The 12,597-nt window shown below is 29.2% G+C and overlaps 1 protein-coding gene and 1 pseudogene across 1 annotated transcript; both read right to left on the bottom strand.

Moving 5' to 3' along the window:
• Window positions 1–393: 393 nt before the first annotated feature.
• LOC128395804 (uncharacterized) lies at window positions 394–6,064 on the bottom strand (annotated as a pseudogene).
• Window positions 6,065–6,767: 703 nt separating this feature from the next.
• Window positions 6,768–12,003, bottom strand: LOC128396608 (actin-binding Rho-activating protein-like). The gene is made up of 3 exons (XM_053357218.1): window positions 11,486–12,003; window positions 10,208–10,367; window positions 6,768–7,109 (listed from the first exon to the last, which is right to left on the bottom strand). The coding sequence occupies exons 1-3, from the start codon at window positions 11,674–11,676 to the stop codon at window positions 6,948–6,950; spliced, it is 513 nt and encodes a 170-aa protein (XP_053213193.1). The 5' UTR covers window positions 11,677–12,003; the 3' UTR covers window positions 6,768–6,947.
• Between the last annotated feature and the right edge of the window lie 594 nt (window positions 12,004–12,597).

The raw sequence follows: 12,597 nt of genomic DNA, 5'->3' as shown, positions 1-12,597 counted from the left end.
ATTATAATGGTGCAAATAAACTGAACCTCCCAAGTTGAGAATCAATAATAACCTTAATTGCATTTAAATTGCAGAATCAGTGAGATAACTGTGCAGAAAATTATCGGCCCACCAACCAACTAATCAACATGATTAACAATCATAATACTGATTACAATCAAGTAATTATCATCATCCCAGACAACAATTTATCTCACCTCCTCATCCTCATCCTCATCCTCATCCTCATCCTCCTCCTCCACTACCACCAACAACTCAATAGGAAAACAACAATTTCAACTGATTCATTTTCTTGATATTTTCAAACTGAATCAATTTTAATTTGGCTCATCATTTATCCTTAAATTAAATCAATACTAATTGAATTGAAGAATCAGAATTACAAATATAAAATTGCTCGATTAAATTGGTTTATTTGAATTCGTTGCGATAAATTAAATTTGATATTAGTGTTACATTTGGATTGATAATATTTTTGATTACGATCAACTAATTACTGTTATTTACATTAGATTTATATTATCACATGATTTAGATTTTGAACTTCGACGATTTAAAATGATCTTTTTTATAAACTTGAACGCTCGTTCTGAGAGTGTCGCTGGTTTCTTTAGGATGGAAGATGAGCCTTCTGAACAGTTTGAACCTCCAATCGAACTTGGATCAAGGCCACTTGAAGATGATCGAGTTGATGAAGATAAAGTTGACGGACCGATTTTCAATTTCTCCTTGATCACATTTGTTAACCATTCGACAATCAATTCAAATCTATCATCAAGTTCAATTGAAACCTCCATGAAAGGAACCTCAAACTTATCGGCAAGGGAAGCTCCTTCCTCGGTGGAAACTGATCTCACCCGGACCAGGTCAGTTTTATTGGCGACCAAAGCGATGGACAGACCAGGGTTATCCTTTTTACAGGTGAACACAGCATTGGTCAAGTATTGAGCGGACATTTCAAAGGATCGACGATCGGTTACCGAATACATTACAATAAGAATGTCCATACTTCGAACCTGAAGGAAAGCAATATAAAGAAGAGAAAGAGAGAAATATGAAGAAAATTTTCATTGAAATTGAAATTGAAATTCGAAAGTTCATATTAGAACTTTTTTCTACTTATTCATCCCTCGAATTTGTAATGATAATTCAAATTATTCATAATAATGGAAAAGACTATTTTTCCTCATGATATTAATTTCATCGTACTCATGGTAACATGTTTACAAACCAAAGTTTGATATTAAATTTGATTGTGATTTCATGACAAAATCAACACGAGAAAATGACAATTTAACTTTCAACATTTAATAAACTGATTGTGAATCAGTTTAAATCATTTGGGAAACTTAAATTAAATTGATTCCAGGGATTGATAAGATGATAATATATGATAATTTATCTAATAGTATACAAAAAAATGTGATCAGAATTGATATATCAAAAGTTAATCATGGTTGTTATTATGGTCTAATTGTTATTAATAGTACAATTAATTGAAACCAATTATGTGCATGTGTGTGTGTGTCATTTAATGAGTATGTATCTTAAGGTAAATGAGTAATTAGGATGATCAACTTTTTCCTGGGTCTCTTTACATGTAAGAGTCATTATTTTCATTCAGTTGAATTAATCGGAATTCATGAAAATCATCATGAAATCAAAGTTTGTATTCAAGTGATTTCAATAAGAGTCACAAAAAGATGGAGAGGAAAATTTATTCTTATTTCCATAGGATCCCATCTATCTACTCATCTCCATCTCCATCCTCATCCTCATCTTCATCTTCATCTTCATCTTCATCCTTCAATGTTGATCCTCAATTCTTGTTAATGAAAGTTAACAGAAGTAAAAAAAAAATGTTCACCAAGGGATTTATCAAGGTGGATACAACTAATACAGTTAATCTCATCTTCCTTCATACAGTTATCATCCTCATCATCATGAATCTTTTCATGATCATTTAACATCACTTTCTTGAATCACCAATCAATACAACAAATAAGGTAACCTAAACAAACAAAGTTAACTCAACATCTCAAGATGAATTAGACTCATGATTAACGTTGGATATTTTTACCTTAAACTAATGTAGTTCAGTATGATGATGATGATCAACACTTTGTGTGTCCCAAGGTTTAACATTCAATTGATGTTATTATAATCATCATCATCATCATCATCAACTGATGATGAACCAATAGTTTGCTATTGAGGTAAAAAAAACAAAATTCTTGACTTATCCTAACTTAATCCATAAAGTTAATTCCTATTATTATCATTGTTTTATTTTCTCATCAAGGTTAATATGAGTTACCTGATTATCTTGATTGTTCATCATAAATATAATCACTTATGTTGTTGTTGATTATTTACTAATACACCAAAGAAATGATTACAATCATGAAACAATATGTTCAGTTATTTGTTCATGTTAATCAGAATTCTAGATTCATGTATTCATGGGCTTTAATTGTTAACCAAACCAATCCACTGATTTGATTATAATTCATTTTCATGGTTACGATGGTTTAACGATTTTTACCAATCGTTGGATTGTTTTTATCGACTTTCTAACAAGTTCGAGTTGGAACTCCAAGTTTCCTATTACTTTTTTCTTCCTCTCTTCCTATGGGACGTAATGATTGATTGATTGATTGATTGAACAATTTAATATCAACAGGAAATAGTTAATCATCAGTGAAAGAAAAACAATCAAATCTAATTTCAATTTAAAAAAAAAGTTTTCCGAGATTTTCATGATAATTACAATAACAATCTCTAAGCTGAGTATTTTTTTAATAACCATCTCAAGTGAAAGATTTCACTCAAGATATTATATTTATTATTAATTATAATTAACTTTAAATAACAACAATTTATTAATAGTTATCATTTTGATTAACTTTCTACTTTAGTGAACTTTTTTTCGCAAAAAAAAATGCTCAAAATCTTATGGGGATTTAAATATGAACACTTGTTACTTGGAATCAGTAGACTGAACTTTCAACTGTATTTAAATTGTGATGATGAATATCATGTAGTCATCATTATCAGAATCATCATGAATTTGTCCATGAAACTCATTATCATGAGATTATATGAACAAAAAAATAACAAAACTATTCTGAAAACAAGAAAAAGTTTCATGATAATAATGATCACTCATATAATAATATCATGAGTGACAAATGATAATAACTTTTGATATTATTAAAACAAATTGTTTCTTATTGATTGAGGAAAATGTTAATTGCTAATCTAATAGTGATAATAACAATCTAATTGATAGTTTAATTTAGTTAACATATTAGTTGACACAAACTGTAACAATCAATTGTTACAATTGGTTGAGGTGAGTAACAATTAATATTGATTTTCATATTTATAACAATCAATTTTTCAAAACAAAACATTTTTTATTGATTGATTATTGTTGAAATTTAATCAATGATTCTGAGTAACAATATAACAAAAAACTTGATTGTCTTTCAATTTCAATCAAATCATTGATTAAAATGTTCAAATTGTTTTTATTTTGTTTCCTAATTTAATTAATGACTTGATTGTCTGATAATTTAGTTGATTACTGTTTATTATTATCCATTGATTAGTCTGATTTAAATTACTTTTGATTATAAATAAAGTTATATGAATGTAATAGTCAATATAAAATTAAAGGTTATCAAAATTAACCAACTGTCAATTAAATTGCTAACTTGATGATATTAAATTGTTATCTATTAGCTTGATTATCTTGATAATAGCTTCTGGGTTATAAATGTTAATCATTAAGATGATTTGTTTAACAGCAATCAATTGATTACACTTGACACTTGAAGATGATAATTTAACCTTTTTCCTTTGGTGTTTACATTAATCATCTTTAATCATGATTAACGTCAATATTTAATTTTTTATTGTTGACTGTTAATCACGTTAATCAGTTGGGTGAATTGCTCTGATGATAATATTAATGATAATTAACAAATTGTTTTTAATTTATGATTAAAGCAAAAAAAATAAATAAGGTAAACAATTAATAATAAAATGATTGATTAAAACTCCATATGTGATATTAGTTGATTGTTAATGAGAAAAGGAAAAAGTTAATTACCTTTGAACCATTTTCGTTAATTGTTTCCATTATTTTGTTAACATTTTGATAATATTCAAATATAATTTCAATGTGATTGTCATAAAGAGGGAAAGCTAATCGGTGACAATTAACACTCTTATCAATTGATGAATTAATTGAGTTAAATCGTTGACAAGGTGAACGGTCATTCAGTTGATTATTGTCATTAGTTGATGATTGATTTTGATTGGTGTTAATTGTGTGATTACAATCATCTGAATCATTGTCAATCAAATGACGGACTAAACTGTATTTACCGACATTAGTATCACCGACAATGATTACGTTTAAACTTTTGCTAATTACCATTGAATTTGGTGAGATTGACTCAGAAACGGGTAATGACATTTTCCGACGATCTGACCTTAACTTCATTAGCGCTGAATAAGAGTCCCAAGAGTCTTGATCGAAGGGTGAAAGTCTCCGTTGTTGATGATGATTAGATGACATTAGCCCGACGATTGCAGCGGCAGTTGAAGAGGGTGAAGTATTTGCTGAGGTCACTCTTGGTTCCTTGAAGCTGCGACGACGACGATGGTGACTTGGTGAACGATTGAAATATGAACTGGAACGAGATCGAGAAAAGGGTGAAGAGGTTGTCGTTGATTCTTGAACATTTGACGATCGACTATCGGGTGATAAATATTGGGAACTTGAATGTTTAGGTAAAGTGTTTCGTCGTTGGTTAATATAGCCCGTTGGTAGGTCATTTTCACGAACTGGTGATACGCTTGGTGAACGATTAGTACGAACAGGAGACAATGAGTTTACCTTTGAATTTGATGGTGAAGATTTTGTTGACTGCTGTTGATTGTAATAATGTTGTTGTTGTTGTTGTTGTTGTTGGTAGTGTTGTGGATGATGATGAGGTGAGATATCATATGAAGTTGATTGTTGTTGATGAGATGAAGGTAAGGAAAGGGTTAAAGGAGGGCCAGTTGAAGGTGAATTAGCCGATGACGGTGATGATGATGAAGGTAATGGAGGATAAAATGAGTTGATCGAATCGAGGTAAACGAGTGAAGGTGATCGACGTCCAGTGGTCATTGTACTGACCGTTGGACTTGACCTTTCATAGTGAAGTGTCGCTCGACGGGGACTAAGTCGAGATGAGGAAGTTCCAATAGTTGATGAGGGAGGATAATCCATTCTGCTTTTGAGATGCTCGATTTTGTTTGGAACAATTTTTTCAATCTTCTTTTTCCTTTTACTATTTTACACTTTAACTGGAACAAGTTGACATGATGTAATATACACTTTCTGCTTCCTCATCTCTGATGAAAGTAAACTCACCGGATGATAATTTAGATGAGGATGAAGATGAAGAAGATGATGATGATGATAAACAAACAAGTACACAAAAGGATTTTTTTTACAACAGGAAATGTTTGTTTATATCTTTTTGCTTCTGTAGTTACATTGACTTCCAATGGTGAAGCTTGAAATCAACACTCAGACTTGATTATCATCAAGTTAACAAACCATAAATTGTTAATGAATGCAACTTGAAGGCACACACACACAAACACTGATGATAATGATGATGATGATATGGATGATAAACAAAAGGATATCACAAAGGTATTGAAGAGGAAAGAAAAAGATAAGATTCCAAATAGTGAAGAGGAAAAAAACTCAGAGAGAGAAAAAAAATTCCGAAAAAAGGAAAAAAGATTTTCATTCGTTTGATTTACTTCAGTCAACTTAGATTCTGATGATGAAGATAATGTTCAACTTATTGTCCAAGGTATGATGATGATGATGATGAGAAAATTTTACAGACTAAAAGGTAAAAACAATGAAGAAAATGATGATAAAATGCTGAAAGAAGATGAGGAAAAAATGTTCTTAATTTTCGACTTTTACTCTTCTATTTCCTTCCTCCCAGTGAAAAGTTCAGGTGGAAATGTTTCACTCCATGTTACTCTGAATACTTTCCCTGGAAATAATCTCATGTGTAAATGTCACATACACACAAAGGGAGAGAGAGAGAAAGAGAAAGAGAGGGAGAGAGAGAGGAAAAAGAAAGAAAAAAGGAAAGACTAAGATGATAAGATGATGATAGAAAGATAAATATACGCAAAATCCTTGGTTAGTATTCACATTCAAGTTTTTATCATGAGAATCATCATGAGGATTTTAGGTAACACAGGGAGAGAAGATAAATAAGGAAGATAAAATGATGATTATAATGAAGATTATGATGACGATGATGATGAAAAACTTACTGGGAGTGAAGGTTATACTTATATAAATACACTCACTCCATGGAAACTGTTATAATATCATATGAAACTTTATCTTCATCATTATCATCATGTAAAGGTTATTATTCATTATTATTATTTTTTACTTTTATCCAATTCTCAACAATCAACTAATCATTTTTAATAGTTTTTATATCAATCATAATGATAATTAACTTGATAATAACAATTTAATTTTAATATTGTCATCAATTGAGACACTTCAATTCAAATTATTATCATACAAATAGATTGTGATTGAAAACTCAATTTGTTTGAATGTTGTTCGCGTTTTAATTGTATTTAATTTGTATTATTTTTAAAGTAATTAGTTGATACATAATATATACACACAGACAATTAGGTAAGCAATTAGGTAACAATTTAACAATTTGATAAACTTTTATTTTTTTTCCTCTTTGTTTCTCTTTCCATTAAAACAATGTAATTATATCATGTAACAATTGTATTTGTGTAATTGTTTGCAATTTAATTTTACACAATTAACGTGATTGATTCATTTATTTCATATAATTTTCTCCAATTTAATTTGATTGCTTTGGTTAATAAGTTAATTTAAAATCTTCCGGTGGCATTTTAATCAACGTTATAACGACATTTTCATCTCGTCGTTGGTACAAAATTTCACCGACGAAATGAACGAATCCTTGTTTACAAGCTCTCAATAAGATTCCAACTAATTTATTTGATAACATTTCATAAGACTGTCAACAATTAAGTCCAAACAATTAAAGATCAATTGTAAATTGTTTCCATTGTCGTTGTAAATTGTTCCAATACAAAATGTCCAATTTCATTACAACCAAAAATCCGATTTCGAGAACGATTGGTGAGCATTAAAAGATGAATAAGAAAAAAATTAGGAAAATGTAAACAATTAGTTGATTAAATTGTGGAAAATGAAGTTGGTAATTTTAATTCAGTTCTCAATTGATACAATGTTCAAACTCTCATTGAATTTTCAATATTTCAATCAGTTGATTCCCTTTGGTTACATCATGAAAATGTATGTAATCAGAATAAAAGTTTCCAATAGAAAATTTTGTTTCCATTGTCTGAATAATCTAAATGAATTTTCATCATGTTCATGATGAATTGTAAGAGAGAAAAAATGTTCTTTCTTGAAGTTTTTCTTTTTACTCCTTTTTTTCTGATGAACTTCTGATGAGAATCTTAAAAAAATAGCTATTATAATGTTCAATGTTCAGAGACATGATCATGATAATCAACCTTAAGAAATCATTCAACTATTAACACTTTGAATATGATAAACATGGCGAAAAGTGAAATATGTTCAACATCATCTCATCATCATCATCATCATCATGAAATCATCACCATGATGAGATGAACATTTTCAATTCTCGTTAACTTTATATTCTCAATGTTTCATCCTCCATGTTCCCAATCATCATCATCATCATCATCATCATCATCATCAACATAATCATCAATTCATCATGATTGAAATTGTCAGGTAAAGATAAAAAGTTTTGTCGAAGCAAAAAAAAGACGAAAAAAAACTTTTCCAAAATCAGATCATTCGATCAAAAACATTGAATATTGATTGAGATCGAAGCAGAAGAAAAAAATCGAAGAGAAAAAAAAGTAAAAGTTCTAAATCCAAAATCGAGTTCGACAATTTTTTTCTTCTCTCTTTTTTTCTAAACCATGTCAACAGGGTGATTACTCAAATATCATGAGATGAACTTGAATATGATTTTATCAATTGTTTCCATCGTTTTGGACAATCAAACAACAATTTATATTGATGAATTTTGTGGACATTGTTCAATATAATACATTTTATTTACCGAAGAAAACATTAGGAAAAAGATAAAAGAAGAAAAAAAAAGTTCTAATCGTCGAAAGAGAAAATCGAAAATTCCAATTTCAACTTTATCTCTCTCTCTCTCTCTCTCTCTCTCTCTCTCTCTGGCTTTTATTTACTTTAGTTTCACTTCCATGTAAATATTATTATTCATTTCTGATTATAGTCCTGGTTCTGTATGTGTACCATGATAATTTAGCTCATGATGTTGATCAGACAAAATGGACTGGAAATCATGATGATTATCATGAAGTCCAATGAATCAGAATCAGTGAAATAATAATGGATTGGGGAAAACAATTCAACTGAGGATATACAATAGTCTTCATTTCATGATAATATCAATTCTGATCACGAAATGATCACCGATGAACTTTTTTTTCTGCCTCTTCTTACCTTTTTTATTGAGGTTCATTCATGATAATATAAACTCACTCACACACACACACATGATGATGATGATGATGATAAAGTCACAATGATAAAAATCATCCAGAGAATTGAGTAAATTCAATGGTAACTAATTTAATAAGTGAGTTAAATTCATTGATTAATGTTAATCACGATAATTATATTTGTATTCATATTCTTATGATTAAATTAATAATTAATTCAACAACAACTACAGCGAAAGAAAAACTTTCCATAAACACCAATTAATTGATTGTTGATTCAATCATTAAACCCTTAAAGGTGTTGGAATATGTTTCAGTTAATTATGATTATAAGTCTCATCATGAGTTAATCATTATCACAATTAACTCATCTATTTGATTATGTTTCCATTTCATCATTAATTGTATTGGTGAATAATAAAAGCTTAACAATGATACAAATTGTATTGATTTAATTGTTACAATATCAGAGAGGATTAACTAACACTCATTATTAATGATTAATCTTAATCAAATCAGGATGAAAAAACATTTCATCATCATCATAGGATAATCGTTATCAAGATAATATGATTAAAAATGATTAACAATCAAAGACAATTTCTGATTAACTTGATTATTTAGGTTTGATTATCATTGAAATTGTCTAATCATATTTGTAATATATTATTATCATTATCATGGTAAACTAATGACTCGAGACAATGAACATCATCTTAATCATGATTAAGATGATGGAAATGATTAATACACTCACCTTGTCTTCCTTTAATTATCGTTGAAGCATAAATTAATTGTTACCTTGCAATCAATTGAATGTATGCTATTTTCTTATCCCATTATCATGAAGATGAGCATGATAAACTTTAAGAATTGAGGAAGATGAATTAATATGAAGATGATAATGATCAGAGTGAAATATATTCTGGTTACAAAGGATTTCATGTTTGGTGAACTCGGTGAAAGTTCATGTGTATATATTTACATAAGACCAATGAGATTGTGATGATAATCACCAAGTTGAATATTCAATTATCAGGTAACCACAAAAGTTTTTTTTTCTCAGAATTTTGATTCAAATTTCTCGGAGATTTTCACTAATACTAACTGTTAATCATTCTCAAGTTTAATCATTGAATTACAAAAAGGTGTAAAACTCATTGAAGAGCAACAATTAATTTAATTCATTTCTTTTTTTGTTCGAAATTTCCTCGAAAGTTCATCTTTTTTTCCGACCTTTAACTGGTTCGACATTCAATTTTAGATCGAAATTACTTATTTGGGTCACCTACTATTTCCCAAAGGAAATAGTTTCTTTTATATTCGAACCCTTCAATCTGATTTAATAGCGAAACAATTAACTCTAATTATAACTCATGGTGGAAACTTTTTCCCCGTGATTATGTTCACCAATTGAATCTAATTGTTATCATGCTAAATTTAATTCAATCTAATTCAATTGTTGAACTTTTGAACGTTATAAAAGTTTACGAAAAGTTTTCCCACCCATTTGATTGTGAACATTGTATCAGTTGATTTTAAGGGACGATAATCAACTGATTTGATGTTAATTTACCTCGAACAATTGACCAAATGTAATTGTCACTTGATTGTCCTCATTTTTGGTTCCATTTGTTTCAATGAATGAACATAAATCCCTAATCTCTTGGGCGATTGTATCGTAAGCCTTGATTCCTCTTAATTGTGTTTGCGATCCCTCCAAGGGTCTTCCATAGCTATTAAACATAATCAACAACAAATTAAAGAGACAATTAGTTTGGTTGCAATAATTTAATCGTCGAAATTGTAAAAATAATTAAGATTAACAATTACGAAAAGTTTTCCATGTATCAATATATTTACTTGTTGGTATAAAACGGTAATTATAATGATGTAAGTCAATGATTAATTACTTTTGTTGATTTAGTAGATTATTATTATTACATGAGAAATTAAATTATTCAATTAATATTAACTGATTTTGAAGAAAATGCAATTATTTTCTTCATTCATTCATAACTTTTCCATGGAGTTTCAATGAATCATTTTCTTTCATTTCCTCTTCATCTTTTCAGGATTATGATGATGATGAGGATGATGGAAAACCGTTAAGATTGATGATGATTACAAGGATGACAAGGAAAGAGAAACTCATCTTCTTACTTAGTTCTGAGCTAAATTGTCAGATTTAGAGGTTGACATTACCATTGAAAGTGACAGAAGGAGACGAAGAAGAAGTTGAAAAAAGTTCCAAATCTCATGAAACCGTTAAATCAGATAATCATGATAGAAGAAAATTGAACTTGAGAATACAAAATATTTACATATTTGAAACATTCTAATGATAATCTTTAGGATTATCTTCATAATCCAAGATGATAACCTATCAATTTGATTAACATGATGTTCAAGTTTAACTGTCAACAATTAGGCAATTGTAAGTAAACAAATGAGTTAATTGTAACCTGATTTTAAAAGTGTCACAATCAATGTATCAAGTTTGATTTAGTGTTGAATAAATTTAGACAAATAAAAGCAAAGTTGATTATTAAATTGTTGCTCTCAATTCATGATAAAAACCTGAAAGCTCAGGTAAATGTGAAAATAGATTAACCAAAAAAAAACAACTTCTTTGCAACGAGTTACTATTGATGTTAGATTTTTTTTCTGTAATTTTATCACCAAGATGAAGATGAAGATGAGGATGAGAGTGATGGGTAAGTAGGATGATTAAGGATGAGGAAGAGAAAAAAAAGTTTAACAAGGAAAATCAAATTTGAAGCTAAAAGGTTGAGATTAGAACGAGAGAGTAAAAAGAAAACTTTTTTTGTTCGAAAATTTTGTTAGAACTTACTCAGATTTAGTTCGACATGGTTTCTCGAGTTTCCTTTGTTCAGCTTCGAGTTTCTTTTGGTAACTCGAAATTCTTTCAGCTAAAGAAACATATTCATAAGTTTCATCATCAGAATCGTTATTATCGATTCTGTTATTATCTGTTGTCGATGTTGTTGTTGTTGTTGTTGTGATTCCGTTGACAGTTTCCATTGATTCTGATGATATGAACTTTTAAAAAGTTCAGTTGGTCAGTTGGAAAGAGATAAATGTTATATTGTAAAAAAAATATTCTATTGAGAAATAATCACTTTAATTGGACAATTAATAATAACAAAAAATCACTTTCACTTTGAAACAAAAAAGTTTCCAACGATTAGTTTAAATTGTCATCAAGTTATAAACAAACAATCAATTGAATTCAATGTAATATTATCATTGAGATAAAAACAGATTGAAATTGTTTACATGTTTGTATGTTTATCCTTTGATATTTTCCATCATCATCATCATCATCATCTTCTTCTTCCTCCCTCTCATCATCTTTAGATCATTAATAGTATATGAATAAGATTCCATCCTGACAATTTAAGATTAGAACTCATGATCAGAACTTAGTGCAATCAGCTAATTTTAGGATAGAACCTAAATTTTTTTCCTCGAATATCATCTTGCATCTTTTTACCATCATCTCTTTATCATCCCTCAGATTTCATCATGTTCATAGTTTTCGTCTTTCTCTCTCGGTTCGTTTTCACTCAAATTCATCATGATTTCTTGTAATGCCAACAGAAGATGATGAAATGTTTGTTGCACCATGTTCGAGATTCATTCATCATGATTATCATCATGACGAGAGAAATCCAATCACAATGAATACTTGAGGCGAGAGACAAGTGAGTATAAGAAATGTTCGAGTTTTTGGAGAAAAAAACTCGATTAGAACAATAATTTTCTTTTCCATGTTGAAGTTAAATCTCAATAATTTACTGATGATAGAATTGAATAAATGAGGATCAAGATGAGTAGGAAGATAAAAGATGATGAGGATGAAAAAATTCAGTGTAAGTATTTAGGTTATTCAGATGAATTTTTAACAAGTTTATCTAATAGATTCTGGTGATGATGATGGTG

The sequence above is a fragment of the Panonychus citri genome, unplaced genomic scaffold (genome assembly GCF_014898815.1).
Source record: "Panonychus citri isolate SS breed McGregor unplaced genomic scaffold, ASM1489881v1 Contig00023, whole genome shotgun sequence".
NCBI lineage: Eukaryota > Metazoa > Arthropoda > Arachnida > Trombidiformes > Tetranychidae > Panonychus > Panonychus citri.
The sequence above is the reverse complement of the archived record's forward strand: the minus strand, read 5'-3'. Positions and strand labels throughout refer to the sequence as shown.

Coding starts and splice junctions, on each gene's coding strand:
- LOC128396608 (XM_053357218.1), bottom strand. CDS start 11,676: ATGGAAACTGTCAACGGAATCACAACAACAACAACAACAACATCGACA. Junction 10,368..11,485: donor CCATGTCGAACTAAATCTGA/GTAAGTTCTAAC, acceptor TATGTTTAATAG/CTATGGAAGACCCTTGGAGG. Junction 7,110..10,207: donor CATTTGGTCAATTGTTCGAG/GTAAATTAACAT, acceptor AATTGTTGACAG/TCTTATGAAATGTTATCAAA.